At 44.7% G+C, this 18,600-nt stretch overlaps 1 protein-coding gene across 1 annotated transcript in view; it reads left to right on the forward strand.

Annotated features, from left to right (window-relative positions):
* LOC100497498 (serine/threonine-protein kinase MRCK alpha) overlaps positions 1 to 18,600 on the forward strand; it is a 60,828-nt gene that overhangs the window by 38,599 nt on the left and 3,629 nt on the right. The window contains exons 20-34 of the mRNA XM_002938708.5: positions 1,519 to 1,607; positions 1,719 to 1,768; positions 2,657 to 2,725; positions 3,793 to 3,858; positions 4,482 to 4,587; positions 4,882 to 5,015; positions 6,428 to 6,555; positions 6,632 to 6,713; positions 6,937 to 7,147; positions 7,856 to 7,918; positions 8,298 to 8,891; positions 9,355 to 9,452; positions 11,454 to 11,538; positions 11,800 to 11,920; positions 17,736 to 17,853. Of these exons, the coding sequence (XP_002938754.3) occupies positions 1,519 to 1,607; positions 1,719 to 1,768; positions 2,657 to 2,725; positions 3,793 to 3,858; positions 4,482 to 4,587; positions 4,882 to 5,015; positions 6,428 to 6,555; positions 6,632 to 6,713; positions 6,937 to 7,147; positions 7,856 to 7,918; positions 8,298 to 8,891; positions 9,355 to 9,452; positions 11,454 to 11,538; positions 11,800 to 11,920; positions 17,736 to 17,853 (2,014 nt within the window). The remainder of the gene's footprint in view (positions 1 to 1,518; positions 1,608 to 1,718; positions 1,769 to 2,656; positions 2,726 to 3,792; positions 3,859 to 4,481; positions 4,588 to 4,881; positions 5,016 to 6,427; positions 6,556 to 6,631; positions 6,714 to 6,936; positions 7,148 to 7,855; positions 7,919 to 8,297; positions 8,892 to 9,354; positions 9,453 to 11,453; positions 11,539 to 11,799; positions 11,921 to 17,735; positions 17,854 to 18,600) is intronic.

The following is an 18,600-nucleotide window of genomic DNA, read 5'->3' on the forward strand; positions in this document are numbered from 1 at the left end:
CTCTAGTTGTAGAGACAGCTTATATCACTATTGCACTCTTGTGACCCTTCACCGGTTGTTCCTGTCTGTCTATTTCAAATAAATATCAGGGCCCCACAGAGCCTCTATTGCCTTAGGTTCCAACATAGCTGAAGACAGCCTTCTGTGCAGTTTATTTGGTCTCTGCTTGCCCTGAGGTTAAACTCCTGCCTTTATCCATTTTGTGTCTCCTAAGGCATTCTCTGACCTGTGTCAGTTTTCTCATTAGCATCTCTTGATTGCGGAATGGGATTTCTGGAGACCACTCGTGATGTAGGAGTTCTTAATGCACAAATGCATTGCTGATTCATAATCCAGTTGCATTCTATTTGGCTTTATAAAATCATGCCTCTGAACTGATTATTAATCTGCGATGGTGCAGTTTTGTTTTTTTGGCCAGGTTTAAAGACCTCTTATAGCAAGTGCAGTCCTGTTAAAAAAAATAAATAAATAAAAATAAATAAATAAATAATAATCATCCCTATTAAGAGCCATGTCCCATCTGGCATATTCTCTGCCCACATATCTACAGACACGGCATACACCTGTTATTGCACTTAGGGTAAATATACTTTTTGGTAGACGGCTATCTCCTAAAAAAATTATCCCACTTTGTAGATTGTAAGCTCTTTTGGCAGGGCCCTCTTCACCTCTTGTATCGGTAACTGATTGCTTTATATGTTACTCTGTATGCCCAATGTATGTAACCCACTTATTGTACAGCGCTGCGGAATATGTTGGCGCTTTATAAATAAATGTTAATAATAATAATAATCCCACTGGCATTAATGTAAATCACCAGTGTGAAAACAAAATCACCACCTAGTGGTCCAAAGTTTCCTCGCCAGGCAGTTTTAGGCTACTATGCAAAGCAAGGCTGAATTATATTTTTCCACTTTTTCACGGGATTATTTGCCTCTTACAGATCAGATTTACCGTGGGCAACTCTGCCTCTCACTTCACAGTTCAGAGTGGTTTGGGTTAGTTAAGCTGGCCATACACGTGGTGATCTGACAATGTTTCGTGTGACCATCAGTCACGAAACATCGTCAGATCCGCCACACACCATTCAGGGCTGAATCGGCAGGTAAGGAGGTAGAAACAATAGGATTTCTACCTCCTTCTGCCGATTCAGCGCTGAAGGAAAATTTTGGTCAGGCGCCTTCTATGGCGCCCGATCAAAATTTTCAAACTGGTCCGATCGGCGAGTCGGCCGATATCAGCAGCTTCCTGCGATATCGGTCGACTCGCCAACATACCATACATGCACCGAATATGATGATATCGGTGCGTGTATGGCCACCTTTAGCTTTCAAAGATGAATGCACAAAAGCCTTACCACAGCTAGTATTTTAGTTAGCAAACATTTAAATATTTATGCTTTTCAGTCCCAACATAAACACATGGTGATGGGTCATAATTATGTCACTGTAGGCATTGCAAATGCAGGCATCAGGATATTTTACTTAGTGTTTTATTGAATTTTCCTATTTTAAACAGAAAGCTGCAGGAGGCAGAGGAAGAAAATAGAAAACTGCGAGCGGAAGTGGAAAAGGTCCGTGAGGAAGCTAAGCAAAAGGCAATAACAGGTAAATGTGACTTTGGGAAAATGACATGGCCATCCAGAACTAAAAATTTATATGAAAAAAAATTGCATCGATTTTATAATCACATTAATTAGTTCATTTTTTCCCTCTCAGAAACAAAGCAGCAAAGACCTTTAATACCGTTCCTGTCCTTCCGTACTGAGGTAAGATTTCAATTAAGCTTTAAAAAAAAAAAGGACACCAAACTTTTTATTCAGTCACGCAGGTGTCTGTATGGGAAATTAGAGAGACTTCCAAGGGAGGATAGTATTAGAGCTTGGAATTGTGTGTTGGAGTTGCATATACCTGAAAAGGAAGATTCTACATAGAGATGTTAAAAAATGTGTAGAAATTATTGGCTATGTATTTAAATTTATATTTTACTTTTCCTTAGACAAATACAAAAGGATTGAGGTGTTTCTGCGTTGAAGGAGTTATGCTATTGTATACACTGAAGCTGTGAATGCCTAATAATCTGAATCTAATCCATTGATTTAGCTGCCGTTATTTGCTTGTTTGTCCTGTACCTTTTAGGGCTCTAGTCGCCCGTGACAAATCTCCCTTACCGCGAGCGACTAATCTCCCTGAAATGTGGGATGGCATACGCAGCGCCGCGTTTTCCCCGAAATCGCGGAAGTTGCCTTGAGAGGAAAGGCGATTTCGGGGGAAGTTGCGGCGCCGCATTTCAGGCAGATTAGTCGCCCGCGGCAAGGGAGATTTGTCGCGGGTGACTAGTCTCCCCGTGTGCCAGAGCCCTTACAAATCTTGGACCGATGTAATTGTCCTGCACAGTTTTATATCTTTGGCAAACACTGATACATTGCTTACCATGCCCTCCCCAAGTCACTAAAGAACAAAGTAAATAAAAGTGGACCCAATAGAGCACCCTGCAGCACTTTACTAAGAACCCCACTGAAAGTAGAAAATGTACCAACAGATGTCTGTTTAGAAAACATGATTTTATTTTCTAGTAGATGGACATCCAGACATTCTGATCCCCAATGGTTACATGTACATATACATTTTCAACCTAATTCTTCTCCTTTTTGCAGAAGGATCCAATTAATGCTGAAGATCAAACTCAAAATAATGTCATGATTAGAAGAGATAGCAGAACAGAGGTGGGTATGATACTGGTGATCACTAAGGTCGGAGACACGTGAGGCGATTAGTCATTGTGACTAAAGCTGGCCATACACACACACCGATAATATTGTACGAAACCTCATTTCCTGCGATATTCGGTGCGTGTATGGCAAGTCGGTGAGGCGACTGATATCGGAGGAGGCTGCTGATATCGGTTGACTCGCCGATCGGGCGCCATTGAAGGCACCCAAGCAGAATCTATGTTCAGGGCTGAATCGGCAGAAGGAGGTAGAAATCCTATTGTTTCTACCTCCATATCTGACAATTCAGCCTTGAACGTTAGTGGAGGGTTGGACAATCTTTGAAAGATCGAGGCCAGCTTAAGTTGCAGCAACTAATCGGCATGCCACAAATGGCGCACAATTGACCAAGTTTATAAAGGTTGTGGTGACTAATTGCCCTGTGTGTCTTTGCCCCAAGAGATCCTCTGAAAGATATTATGGGAATTACTTATGTCAGCTACCTGTGCAAGTATTAACTTAATGATTAAAAGTACTACTAGTACCTCTGCATGGCTGTCTTTCCTACTGAAACTTCCACAATGAAAGGGATACAAACAAAGCTTGATAAATATTGCTAGAAAGGATTAAAGGGATGCTGCCATCTTTTTTCCCAAATGCCTGAAATACCAAAATGGGATGATTTGCAAATTGTTTAAATCCTATATAATAATGAGATGAGTGAACATTTTCATCAACCCCCCAACTACCTCACCAACCAATATCTGTTAGAAAATTGGCCAGCTATCTATGAGACAGGTTTAAAAAACCCAGGTTTGCCCGATTTGACACAACACGTAGGTGACCAGAATGGGCAAAGAACTGCTTGTTTGTAGACTTTACTAAATGAACTTGATGGACGTATGTCTTTTTTCAACCCAACTTACTATGTAAATATACAGATCTTTATATATATATATATATATATGATCAGCTTTAGCCTATCTATGGGAAATTCAATGACAATTCTTGTGTGCTTGCCTTTATTGTGATGCTGAACATTTAATAATATGCTTAATTGTCCTGTATGTCTTTTTATTTAGTCTGTTAAAAATAAAGTAAACCGGAGATCTGCTGGCTTTGACACTATAGAAGAGGCATCTGAAAAGGTACCTATTATTTAGTACCCTTTTTTTTTATTAATATAGCACCAACACATGACAGCAAATTATTACATTTCTAATTATTATCATTCTCCAACCAAAATTTTCTAACCTGGCTGATCGACTAAACGACTGATCGCCATGGTATGAAAATTATCGGGACGATCATTCTTAGCCCATGTACGGTACGAAAATCATACGAAACTACTTTGTGAATTTTCATTTCATTTTGTAACTCATTTCCTGAAACTCATTATACAGAAAGTTCAGATTACAGGAAGGCCATCTCCCATAGACTCCATTATAAGCCAATAATTCAAATTTTTAAAAATGATTTCCTTTTTCTCTGTAATAATAAAACTGTATATTGTACTTGGTCCCAACTGAAAGAATTAATTCTTATTGGAGGCAAAACAATCATATTGGGTTTATTTAATGTTTAAATGATCTCTTAGTAGACTTAAAGTATAGGGATCCAAATTACAAAAAAATCCCTTATTTGGAGAACCTTAGGTCCTGAGCATTCTGGATAACAGGTCCCATACCTGTATAACTATCTATTTTGGTTGTATTATTGGTACCATTCTATTGATATGCATAGTAATTATATCTTTATTGCCTTATAACAGATGAAATCCCATGCGTTTAAAGTGAAAACCTTTACATCTCCAACTAAATGTCTGCGTTGTACATCTGTTATGATTGGATTGTGTCGCCAAGGGCTCTGCTGTGAAGGCAAGTGGCAGTGACAGATGGGTGTGCAGTTACTACCGGTTGTATAAATTATGTATAATATCCCATTAAACCAACATATGCTGAGAATCACCTATTTTAGCATTAGGTATTCATTTGAGTCAGTTGGGATTCACATATAACAGTTGTTATAACAGAAGCTATCCTTCTTTCAAAATCTTCTCAGCCTAACTTGGGCAGGGGTAAAAGCTCAGTGTTCTCTTTTTTTTTTTTTTTTTTTTAAGTCCGTATGGTTAATGCCTTTGTTTGATTTGACCACTCTAAGTCTTCTTTTAGTCTGTGGGTATATCTGCCATGTGTCCTGTTCTGAGAAGGCCCCAATTTGCCCATCTCCTCCAAGTCAGATCAAGAAGATCCTGGGAGTGGATCCAGTAACTGGCAGTGGGACTGCACTGGAAGGATCTCTTTCGGTAAATCTCTTTTTATATTTACTCTATGTGGTCGAAAAAGACGTTTCTGCTCACTGTCTTCTATTTAGGGGAAAGTGTTCCAAAGGTAGTGATGTCTGCCTGCAAAGCTGCTTTTATAAATGGTGGGCCCAGGGCCTACCAAGACAGGGGGTCCACAATCTGACCATTCATCTGCTATAACTTTTGACTAAAGCATCCCCCTGAGATGATAGAATGCTCATTTTAATAAACTGAGAATGCTCTAGAACCCAGCTGGCAAATGGCAGAGAGGCTGCTGAAAGATGCCATAGATGCTACAGTCACTATTTATTGGGCTGGTGGGTGGCTGTTTGGGCCTCTGTGTACCTGAATTGGCAGAACCTATTTTAAATTCCAGTCTAGGCCTCATAATGTATTTATAAAAAAACTGAATTTGTAACTTTTTATTTTGTTTTCCATTTTTATAATTATGGTTTATCTGCTCCCATGGCTGTTGGTCCAGGGTGGTGCAACTTAACCCAACTTTTACTTTGGTTAAACACAGGCTATTTTTAATTTCCTACCTTATTTAACTGAAGATTACGTACTTGAGGGTAATACAATCACAGTTTTATTGGGGAGGCCGCAGGCAGGCCACCAATAAAATCTTTGCCCTGGCACATTTAATTGGTCCTCTCTGCCTGTGGGTTGATTTATTTCATACTGGCTAAATAGCACTGATTAGTAGCTAGAGGGAGTTGCTTTTCCTCTCACTTTAGCCTTATGCCACAGGAGGCTGATTCTTGGCTTGCGGATAAATGTATGGCCTGCGCTGACATCAGCCTTTCACTGTGCCTGCACCGCTATTGTTAGCTCAGGCATGGGCACAGAGAGCGGATTTTGTTGCCAAATTCGGCTTCATCCTGTGTGGTATTAGCATTAAGGTCTTCAATAAAGAAAAGAAACATCCCCCTACAATACAAAGCTGCCTACACCGGGAGAGAGCTCCAGGCTTAGACAGCCATGTTGTGGCACTCGCTTATAAGGAGCAAGGCCACAGCTTGCTCATTATGCACATGCGTGTGAGTGGGTGAGTCGCATTCACTGCTCCTAAGTCACACATGTGTATAATAAGCAAATGGGAAGTCTCACTCATTATGTGCATGCACGGTGTGGATGGCCTAACAAAGTGCAGGCTCTGTTCACCCCTACCTCTGGTGGGTGAGGACATTTTTAGTGTGATAGATGCCTGTTAAGTGCTATTCTAACCATAGAGCACCCTAAAAACCTTTTTGAAATATTTGTAGCTCTTCCAGCCACGGGGCACCCTAAAAGCCATGTAAATAATTAAAATAATGGGGTTTTTTTGTGTTTGGGAACTTTGTTTGCTACTGCTCCTGATTGGAAAGTGCATATTAAGTATTAAAACTTATTTTTGTGAAATGTGTCCATAGGTTCCCAAGCCTGCTGGAGTTAGAAAAGGGTGGCAAAAGGCATATGTAATTTTAAGTGAATTTAAGGTCCTTGTATATGATGCCTGCCCTCCATGTAACACAGCTATTATACAGGCTATTGATATGAGGTGAGTATTCAAGATCTAACACTGCTACTATGGACCAAGCATTGGTGTGTCTCACAGACATTTTTTTCTTTGTTAGAGATGAAAACTTCTCTGTTAGTTCTGTACTGGAATCTGATGTCATTCATGCCAGCACTAAAGACATTCCATGTATATTCCGAGTAAGTGAGAATGAATTCTGTTCCTCTAATTTTCTGTTTGGTCCTGGCATTTAAAATATGGATAAACCCCCCCCCCCCATTAAACATGGCTGGGGCTGTTTCTATAGTTCTGCCAAAATTGAGAAAGGTTTTACCTTGTAAATCTTTTCATACTGGAATTTCTGAATGAAATGGCATTGAATACAGAATTCTTACTTTCACATGTATATTCTGATTTCCATAGATCACGTTCTCTCAGATGTCCTCTCCACCCACTACATCCTCCCAGTTGCTGCTGGCAGAGACAGGGGAAGAGATGCAGAAGTGGGTGCAAGTGCTGAAGGAGCTTCATGGCCTCCTGAAGGGACCTCACAGCCAGTCTGTCCGTGTACTGAAAGAGGCATACGATAGTGCTCTACCTCTTATACGCACAGCATTGTGTGCAACAATCATTGGTAAGTGAAACAGAAGGGCATAGGGGGTTATGGGTGTGTTTTATTCATTCATAAACTGAATATGAAGCCTGAATCTCAGGCTGTATGCCAGAGGTTTTTAAAGTATTTGAGTTAAAGCCACCTTTGCAGTGGATAGGCAATTCTGAAAAAATAAGCAGATTAGATGTATATGAAAACATGGCTGTAACAGTCAGTCTTGTGTAGTTCTAGGATAATTCTATCAGAATAATAAAGCATTTGCCCCTAAATAGCACACCTCCCACCAATGCTCCCTCTAATTCCTTCTCTTCTATGTGCACTCCGGTCATAATAAATGCAAAATTAAGTGTTTTTACACAAAACTCTTTGTGCACACCACAATTTGTGTGCACGAGCGCACAGCTTAGAGGAACATTACCTCCCACTCTCAATCCATGGCTTTGAGCTCCACTCAGGGTCCAATCTACAGTTTGGGGACTACGGCTTTAGGCTACCACACAAGAACCTCAGAACTATGAATCCTATTACACAGAGGCTCGGCAGCAAGAAAAGAACCCAGCAGGGAGGAAATTCAGCTTGAAGCATAGTAATAATGAGACTTGCATATAAAATACAACTTGCTGTCCACTTACTGAATGGTTGGAGTGTCTGATGGACATGAATTTGAATCCACAGAAATCAGCCTTCTTATATGAGGTACATTTTCCTTAAAATGTTATGCTCTTTCAGATCAAGAGAGACTCGCTCTGGGAAATGAGGATGGACTTTTCCTTCTGCATGTAAACAAAAATGGTGAGATCTGCTTCCATTTGAAGTCATTTTTTCCCATTAAACCTGCTATACCCTTCATAGAAGCCATTAAAATAGACCAAAGTTTTTTTTTTTAGGATGGAGAATAAATCCCATGTATAGACAAGATATTTTGAACCTTTAACATAGGACCCAAGCAGATGGTACAATAGTACTTTTGTGGTGAAGCCTGGGTTTTAGGTAGGGATTAAATTTGTGACTCATAAAGGATTAAATATAATATGTGTGTGTGTGTAATTGCCACCAATCTTACTGATTTACCATGAGCTTTGTGTGGTTACCATGAAGATAAAAAGGACTGGAAAACTTGGATGTGGAAATGCCCATATTTGTCTATAACGTTTGTTCATTTCTTTGACAGAAATCATGCAGTTAGGGGATTGCAAGCGAGTCCTGGCTCTGCGTTGTGTCCCTGAGGCTCAGCAACTGGCTGTGCTCTGTGGAAAAAGTCACAGTGTGCGCCTCTTCTCTTGGGATCTCCTCCTCCTCCCAGACTCTACTGGCATGAAAATTCCTGAGGCAAAAGGCTGCCATGCTATTGCATCCGGGCTTGTGTGCCAGGGATCCTCACCGGTGCTCTGTGTTGCCTCCAAGCGCCAGGTCTATTGCTTCCAGCTAACCAGCAACAAGGGCTCCCCACGGAGAATTAAGGAATTTCAGGCTGCAGGGGTGGTGCAATGCATGGATATTTTGGGTGAACGTCTTTGTGTGGGCTATTCCTCTGGCTTCTCGCTGCACCCTATTCTTAATGAGGCTGCTCCTATTCAACTACCACACCCAAATGAGCCTAAATTGACATTCCTGATGCAGTCTACACCCGATGCGCTGTGCGCAGCTAGGGTGACACTTAGTGAATTTTTACTCTGTTTTTCAACCTTTGGTGTCTATGTGGATTCGCAAGGAAGGAAGTCACGGACACAGGAAATTATGTGGCCTGCACCACCAGTGGCCTGTGGTAAGTTTCATTAGGCTTAATCGGACCTTCACTTTGTTGCTAAGCATTTAAAGTCACAGTCAAGCCCAGACTGAGATTCAGAATAGGTCCTGGCATTTCAAGTACACATAGGGTTGCCACCTTTTTTGGAAAAAAATACCGGCCTCCTTATATGTTTTCTTTTTTTTCCTATTAATAACATTGGCATCAAGCATCATTTTTACCATCTAGGGTGGTAAAATACCGGCCAGGTGGCAACCCTAAGTGCAGAGAAGCCCACACAGCACCCACTAAATAGTGATTATCTTATGGATGTGCCTACACTCAGAGCCATAGCATCGACCCAGGTGCTGGCACACTGAGTGGAATCCGGCACAAAACTGCATACACAATCAGATCTTATAGTGTATGGCCAGCTTTAGTAGGCTTGCTGGGTGTGACTTGATAATTACTACAATTTGACATGTGAATGTTTTCCCTTCAGTGTACACCGCTCCCCACCTCACAGTCTTCAGTGAAAATGCCTTAGATATATTTGATGTCAGGAGAAGTGAATGGATTCAAACAATTCCTCTCAAAAAAGTAAGTAATGTTGTTTCCTGTTCTAGACCTGATATCTACTTAGATCCACAAACAAATACGCTAGAATATCTAAGTGGCACACATTATTTACTGTTAAGGGTGGCCATAAAACAAAACTTACATGTCACAGTCCCAGGCTTCTCCCACTGAGGAGTATGTTTATCTTGGGGATACCCAATTGCAATAAGGCTCTCAGCCCATACACAATGCCAGTCCAAAAAACAAAAACCGTGGGCCTACAAATCTTCAGAAAGAGGCATAAAACGAGTCAGGTGATTGCACACATCGTGGTGGTGAGGATGTGTTTCTGAATGGAAATCTTTTGGAATGGAATCTTTTTCTATGTTTTTAATGTTGGATGGACAATAAAGCTTTTTTTGAATTTTAATACTTTGTTTTGGTGGCCATAAACAGGCCTCCATTTACTAACATTGGTGATAAAATAAACCGGTGCTGTTAACATGAGTTACTGCCCTGTATCAGATAGTAATTATTATTTAAGATCACTCTACTAAAATGTAGAACAGTGATCTGCAACCAGTGACTTGTGAGCAACATGTTGCTCCCAAATTCCTTGGATGTTGCTCCCAGTGGACATAGAGGAACAGCAACAAAATAAAAATGTTTTAAAGTAATTCAAATATAATGTTTTGTTGCCCTGCACTGGTAAAACTGGTGTGTCTGCTTCAGGAAGACTACTATAGTTTATATAATATATACATCTGCTGCGTAGCCACGGGGGCAGCCATTCAAAATGGAAAAAAGGAGAAAAGGCACAGGGTACATAAGCAACTAACAGATAAACTTTGTAGAATAAAATGGGAATCTATGCAACTTATCTGTTATCTGCTATGTAACCTGTGCCTTTTCTCCTTTTTCCAGTTTGAATGGCTGCCTCTATGGCTACAGAGCAGCTATTTATATTAACTTTAGTAGTCTTTTGGAAGCTAACACACAACTTTTACCAGTTAAGGACAATAGTAGATAATATATTCATTATTTTGATATACTTTAATTTTTTTGTGTTACTGTTCCTTTTAAAGGAGGTACTTATTTTTAAGTTTCTGGACTGGAGGCAAGTGTTTGTCGCATAATAACCAGTTGTACTGCCAAACAGAGCGTCATGTAGGCTGCCAGTCCACACAGGGACTACCAAATAGCCAATTACAGCCCTTATTTGGCAACCCAAAATCATGTTTCCTGTTTGTGTTGCTCCCCAACTCTTTTTACATTTGAATGTGGCTCACAAGTAAAAAAAACTTTGAGGATCCCTGATCTAGACAATGGAAGCAAAGATCATATTTGTTATGGGTAACTGCACTAGTACATTTAGCTTATGTCTTGTTTTCTCAGAAAGACCATACATACATACATACATACATACATATGCTGATATGGTCTGCGTGGTGCCAGTGTTGCCCTGGCTACCTAAACCTTGGTGCATGTATGGATCTCCATCACCAGTCTGGTCTGCTATTGCCTCCAGCCCGTGGCCTCGATAGACCATGGAAATGCCAGGGCCCAGCTGTTCCTTTCTATTTCTGCTCTAATGTGCTACTTTGTGCCATTGGCAGTCCATGTGGATGTCAGAATTGATTGTTCAGTTGGAAGGGTGGTTTGCTAGGTCTGAGAATCAAAATGGCAACCGTAAAGACAAAACACTGCTGTGATTTCTTCTTTTAGGAGGAGAATAATGTGCGGAACCTTACACACATGCAGTTAAACCAGCAGTTTAAAGAAGAAATTCATAACATTTTCATATGTTAAAGATAGACCAGTTGTATGCAGCTTTTCAACCGCCATTTATTTGTTTTGTATTGTTTGAATTTTTCTTCTGTCTACACAATATTTTGTTTTATATAGATTGTGTAGATTTATGGCCTGCTATGGCCTTGATGTTTCTGGTTTAACTGGTAGATTTGTTCTGTAAATCAGAGCCAAAGCTGGTTATTATATAATTGTTATTGGATGTAATCCCATATTCTCTGTCCACTCACACAGGTTCGATCTCTAAATGCGGAGGGTTCCCTTTGCATATTTGGAAGTGAAAAGGTCCGTTTGGTATATCTAAGGAACAAACTCGCTGGTTAGTGGCACAAGCTTACCTCTCTACTTTAAAATTCTTATTCAACAGTTCTTTGTGACAGCAAACATGTAAACTTGGCTGGATATGCAGTAGCCCCTCCACCTTTCGTGGCACTACAAGTATCATAAGTCTCAGCCTGACATTTTGAGGCACTGCAATTAAGCTCTGGATAACCATGCATTTCGGTCAAATTTACTTGACTTGATCTTGAAATAATTAACTCTGGATAATCTGACTGTGCAATTCTGTAATCCCACGTAGATCAAGATGAGTTTAACGTGCCAGAAACCTCAGATAATAGCCGGAGACAAATGGTAAGGACGAAAAGCAAGAGGCATTTCTCCTTCAGAATCTCGGATGAAGAGCGGCAACAGCAAAGAAGGTGAAAACAGCAAAAATGGCTTGGTGAAACTTTGGCTGAGGATCAGGATGAGGAGGCCCTAATAGTTACTGTAATATGTTCTGGGGAATGAAGTGATGCTGCAGATAACTACTGGGCCTACATGGTCAGCGCAGTTACCATGGGATTTGTAGTCTCGGGTTTCACTGGCCTGGGAACTAAAACTATAGAACTATTGTTTATGAAACTAATATAATTTTCTCCACCGTCTGCTTGGGGGACACAGGAACAGTGGGGTATAGCTGGTACCACTAGGAGGCAGGACACAACAACTAGAATAATTTTGGCTCCTCCTCTACTGGCTATACCCCCAGCAGGCGGAGCCTAGGTCAGTTTTGTTGTGTCCTCAGGAGGTTAGGACGTATTTTATTATTTTCCTACAATCTTCAGCCTATTAAGTCTGCTATATGACTTAGGGGGTAGTCAGGACCCCTACACTGAGTAGGAGGTCCCCCTCTGGCACCCCCCAACGTGGGATTGTCTCCGGGTTTTCAGTGTTCACACTGATATCCCCAGCTACCTCACCTCTGCTTCCCCCTTACAGGAAGAGAGCCAGCTGCCCGGATGACAGGGGAGGAACCAGCGATGGAACGGGTCCTGCTTACGGTACCGGGATCCACCTCATCCTTCAGCCCCCCCTCCTCCTCCCCCCACCTCAGGGCTATCGGGTTGGGCTCCCCCCCCCCCCACAGCCATTCAGACCAGAGAGTACGGGAGCCCCCAGTAGCGCCACACTTACAGTTCCTAAGGAACTCCCCCGTTGCGCTCTCCTGTGAGGCGACACGGAACACACCTAGGGGCGCCACAAAAAAAAAAATTCAAAATTGGCGCCATTTTCGCGCGCGCTTCTTCCTCGCGCCACTTCCGCTCTAAACCCGGAAGTTCGGCTCTCTTTCGCCACACGTAAGGCGCATTGCTATAGCGCCTACCAAGCTCTGCAGATCCGTTCCAGAGGGTGCCCGCGAGACTTCTCCTGGCTACCCCATACCAGCCTGTGACCTGCAGCAATCCCTGCTTGCCACACAGACGCTATATCCGTCCTGAGACCATATCAGCACACTATCAGCCGGGTTAGCTGCTGCCACTACAGCAGACACTCTTCTAGGGGGCTCCCCCGTCTCTCTCTATCGCTCCTCTCTCCTGCTCTCCACCTGCAGGTCAGTAGTTAGCACAGTCTGTACTATATTAAAAAAAAAAAAAAAATCTCATAGCGCGCTGCGTGCATTCACTTCCGCAACCCTCATCATGTTTGAGTGTTCAAGTGACAGCCTCTTTACCAGGAGCGCAACTTCGGCGCAGATAAAATTTTTAGCCTGTGCCAAATGCCGCAAACGTCTCCCGGCAGGCCATAAAGACCCTATTTGCGCCTCTTGCAAACCGCGGGAGCGAGATCCAGAACTCCCAAGGCCTGCTCCCCCCCCAGTGGAACAACCTCGTCCGGAAGAATCAACACCCGCAGAACCACTGCAGGCAGAAACACAAGCCATACCCACGTGGGCCTCTCAGCTAGCTACAGGCATTCCCTTACTGGCTTCATCACTCGACAGACTCCTCTCACGGCTGGATAATCCCAAGGTTAAGCCTGCCAAGCGCAGAGCTCCTTCCCCCTCGGACGAGGACAGTGAGGATTGCTCCAGAGCCCCCTCACCCATTCTCCCAGACCTCAGCCTGTCGGAGGGAGAATTGTCCAACTCATCTGACCAGGAGGAGAATGAGCCAACCAAACACTCCTTTGAGGCAGTAGACGCTCTCATTTCATCTGTCCTTGAGACACTACATCTACAGGAGCCCGAAACCTCCTCTGACCCCTCCAAAGCACTCTTCAAGAGGCATAGCAAATCCTCACCAGTGTTCCCTACACACTCTCAGCTGGATCAGATTATCCAACAGGAATGGGACAAACCAGAGAGGCGCTTTCAAGCAAATCGCCGATTCTCAAAATTGTATCCCTTCTCCGCGGAACTGGTTGAAAAATGGTCCTCCCCTCCCTCAGTGGACGCTCCGGTCTCCCGTCTCTCCAAGAACACTGCTCTGCCAGTCCCTGACGCCTCCTCCTTCAAGGACGCAATGGACAAGAAAATGGAGAGCCTTCTCCGCTCATGCTTTGCGGCCTCGGGCACCTCCCTCCGCCCCATCTTGGCCACAGCATGGGTCAGCAGAGCTATCCAGTCCTGGGTGGACTCACTACTCCAAGCGATCGTCTCTGGGGCCCCGCGTCTTGAGCTATCTCAGCAGGCCGCCCAAATCAAGGAGGCAAATGACTACATCTGCGAAGCATCTCTGGATGCCGCACAACTCGCCAGCCGCTCCTCCTCCCTAGCGGTGGCAACCCGTCGATCCCTTTGGATGAAACTATGGTCAGCAGATTTTTCTTCCAAAAAGTCCTTGACTGCCCTTCCATTCAAGGGCAAACTACTCTTCGGGCCAGACCTCGACAAACTTATCAGTCAAGCCACAGGGGGGAAGAGTACACTTCTCCCACAGCCGAAGACCCGCGCACCCTTTCGCAGGGGAAGGTTTTTTCGTGGCTCACAAAACAAGCACGCAAGATCATCACCCACACGCCAGTCGACATCAGGCAAGAGCCGTTTCGGGAATAAACACAGACCTACCTGGCAGGGCAGAAAGTCTTTCACCAAACCGACTGAAAAGCCCACATCGGCATGACTACTCAACCCAGCCCCCAGATCACATGGCCATAGGAGGAAGACTGCGCCACTTCGCCAATGCCTGGCTCACCCTTACTCAAGACACATGGGCCTACAAAATTGTGTCTTCCAGCTACCACATAGAATTCGTGTCCCCCCCACCAGGCCGATTCTTTATGTCTAGACTCCCACAGGAAGCGAACAAACGCAGGGCCTTTCAGGACGTCATCTCCAAGCTCCTAAGCACGGAAGTGATTACCCCAGTCCCACCAGGCGACCGATTCAAGGGTTACTACTCAAACCTCTTCGTAGTACCCAAAAAGGATGGATCGGTGCACCCAGTCCTCGACCTCAAGGAACTCAACAAGTTGATTCGTCCTCGGAGGTTCAAGATGGAGTCCCTCAGATCGGTCATCACAGCGATGTCCCCGGACCAGTTTCTGGCATCCCTCGATATAAAAGATGCCTACTTACATGTACCGATTTTCCCTCCCCATCAGAGATTCTTGCGTTTTGCCTTCCTAAACCAACATTACCAATTCACTGCCCTCTCGTTCGGGCTATCCTCAGCCCCGCGAGTCTTCACCAAGCTCATGGCAGCAGCCACAGCAGTAATCAGGAACAAGGGAATGTCGATCACTCCCTATTTGGACGACCTCCTCATCAAGGCGCCATCTCTTTAGGAGGCGCAGATAGCACTAAGCTCCGCCACGACCACTCTCCAGGAACTCGGATGGTGCATCAACCTGAGCAAATCCTCCCTAGTGCCCAGCCAATCCATGATATTCCTCGGCATGGAATTCAACACTCGGGCCAGGAGGATCCTTCTCCCCCAGCACAAGATCACTCACCTGCAATCACTGGTCAAGTCTCTGCTATCCAGACCGTCCCACACGATAAGGTTCTGCATGAAAGTCCTAGGGGTAATGGTATCCACCATAGAAGCAATTCCCTTCGCCCAACATCACCTCAGAGAACTCCAGTGGAACATTCTCCACTCCTGGAGGCAGAGGTCCTTACTCCAGGAGATCCCCCTATCTCGCCAAACAAGAGCTTCACTCTCCTGGTGGCTGCAGACCAGCAACCTCACCGCAGGCAAGCCTCTCGGGGACCCGCGCTGGCACATCCTGACGACAGACGCGAGCCTCTTCGGATGGGGAGCGACGCTGGAGGGCCAGACAGCCCAGGGCCAATGGACACCGGAGGAGAAGATTCTTCCAATCAACCTTCTGGAGATCAGGGCAATCCGACTCGGACTACGCCATTGGCAGCACGATCTGATAGGGAAGGCAGTGAAGGTCCAATCGGACAACTGCACAGCAGTGGCGTACATCAACCACCAAGGGGGCACGAGGAGCAGGGCAGCGCTAAACGAGGTCAAACTCATATTTCGCTGGGCGGAGAACAACCAGACCCAGCTGTCTGCCATCTACATCCCGGGCCTCCTAAACTGGGAGGCCGACTTCCTGAGCTGCCAGTCACTAGATCCAAACGAGTGGTCACTAAAAGAAGACATCTTCCACGACATAACATCAAGGTGGGGAATCCCAGATGTAGACCTGATGGCCTCAAGACAGAACAGGAAGGTGCCAAACTTCATCGCCCGTTATCGGGACCCTCTGGCCTTGGGCGTCGATGCACTAACATCCACGTGGAACTTTCGTCTCGCCTATGCCTTCCCCCCCCCCCTGCCACTCATCCCCAGAACAATCAAGAAGCTCGGAACGCAACACACGACCCTCATTCTCATAGCGCCCAGCTGGCCCCGTCGAACCTGGTTCTCGGAACTCATCAGCCTCTCGGTGGCAGAACCCTGGACCCTCCCGGTCCCCCCGGACCTGCTAACTCAGGGACCCATCCTGCACCCAAACCCCTCCAACCTAAAATTGACGGCGTGGCTCTTGAGACCCAGATACTGAGAAACAAGGGGTTCTCCGAAGCCGTGGTCCTCACCATGCGGGCAGCCCACAAACCGGTATCCGCCAAGACCTACCACAGGGTCTGGTCCACCTACCACCAATGGTGCGACCGGAAAAGAGTGGACTTCGAAGAATTCTCGATTCCCAACATTCTAGAGTTCCTACAAGCTGGTCTCTCCATGGGACTATCCCTCGGCTCACTAAAGTCACAGGTATCTGCACTCACACAAAGCCCCATTCCTAACCTTTCACAACGACAGAGCAGTCCTGCGTACTGTACCGCAATTTCTACCCAAGGTGGTTTCCTCCTTCCACCTGAATCAGGAAATAGTCATACCTACGTTTTGCCCATCTCCATCCAATCCCAAGGAGGTGGCCCTCCACTCCCTGGACCCGGTGAGGGCCCTCAAGTTTTACCTGCACAGAGTTCGCGACATCCGAAAGTCAGACTCCCTACTAGTCTTACCCTCAGGCCCACACCAGGGCACCTCAGCATCAAAGTCGGCCATATCCCGCTGGATAAAGCAGGCAATCCAAAGGGCCTACGTATCACAAAAAATGGAACCCCCTCCGGGGTTGAAGGCACACTCCACCAGAGGGATGAGTACGTCCTGGGCCTTCCGGAATCAAGCCTCTGCAGAACAGCTGTGCAAAGCAGCCACTTGGACATCTGTCCACTCATTCATCAAATTCTACAAATTCGGTAACTTTGCAGCATCTGACACCCGCTTTGGCAGGAAGGTGCTCCAAGCCGCAGTGGATCTATCCACGTAGGCCTCTCTCCCACCCTTCCTTACGGGGACAGCTTTGGGACGTCCCCACTGTTCCTGTGTCCCCCAAGCAGACGGTGGAGAAAAGGAGATTTTGTGTACTCACCGTTAAATCTCTTTCTCTCCAGTCGCTTGGGGGACACGGGACTTCCCTCCCTGGGAGAGGCCCTCGCTGTAGCATCAGACACGTTATAACAGTTGCAAGTTGAATACGTTATTATGTTAATATGTTAAAAGGTTTCACACTCCTACGTACTTGGTACAAACTGACCTAGGCTCCGCCTGCTGGGGGTATAGACAGTAGTTGTTGTGTCCTGCCTCCTAGTGGTACCAGCTATACCCCACTGTTCCTGTGTCCCCCAAGCGACTGGAGAGAAAGAGATTTAACGGTGAGTACACAAAATCTCCTTTTGCTTAAACATTTAATGTCAAATAACCAATTTTGTGATGTCATACACAGAGTGATGATGAAAGACCCTGAACTTAGGTCAAAGTTGATCTCCAACCCCAAGAACTTTAACCATTTGGTTCATGTTGGGCCTGGTGATGGAAAACATCAGCTAAAAGACCTAGCAGTGGTAAGTGTACCAGGCTGCAGGCACTATTATTTACTCGGCTCTCGCCGAATGATGGAAGTGACCTAAATAAATGGCCTGCTGCCAGTGATATAGGATGAATGGATTAATGGGTCACAGCTGTGGGGGTGGAAATACCAGCACATAAGACATGGTTTAATAACACCAGCAGATATTACATTCCTGTTAAGTATTTCAAGTTTAGTGCCCCTTAAGAGATATTTCATTTAAATAGGAAATATATGGAGAACCTAGAGCCCTGCATAGTGTTTAATTATCTAGCTTATACACTCTTAAAGGAGAAGGAAAGGCTAATAAAGAGTTAATCTCAAGCTGCAGACATACCTTCAGTTCTCTCAATAGTGCCCTTAAGTCTCCCCATATTTCTCCCATTCCGAACAGGAAGAAAAAACGCTGAGCTGTGTAAAGAAAGTTCCCATAATGCCTCACTCCTGCACCAAGAGCAAGACCCCTGTATATGCTCAGTGTTAGACTATGAGTCAGCTTCCTGCTGATTGGCTCAGATCCACATTCCTAAGGGGGAGGAGTGAGTTCTTAGCATTCTTGAGGGAGGGGGGAGCAGGAGAGAGGAGAGAGCTGCGTGTCTCTGGCAGAGGAAAACAGACACAACTAATCTTTTGACAGAACTCAGTGCAGCGTTTCTGTTAGTGCTTATGGCTGTATTTAAATAGACCTTTCTGATAAAGCTTACTTAGTTTTTACCTTTCTTTCTCCTTTAACATAACTACC

The sequence above is a fragment of the Xenopus tropicalis genome, chromosome 4 (assembly GCF_000004195.4).
Source record: "Xenopus tropicalis strain Nigerian chromosome 4, UCB_Xtro_10.0, whole genome shotgun sequence".
In the NCBI taxonomy this organism is placed as follows: Eukaryota; Metazoa; Chordata; class Amphibia; order Anura; family Pipidae; genus Xenopus; species Xenopus tropicalis.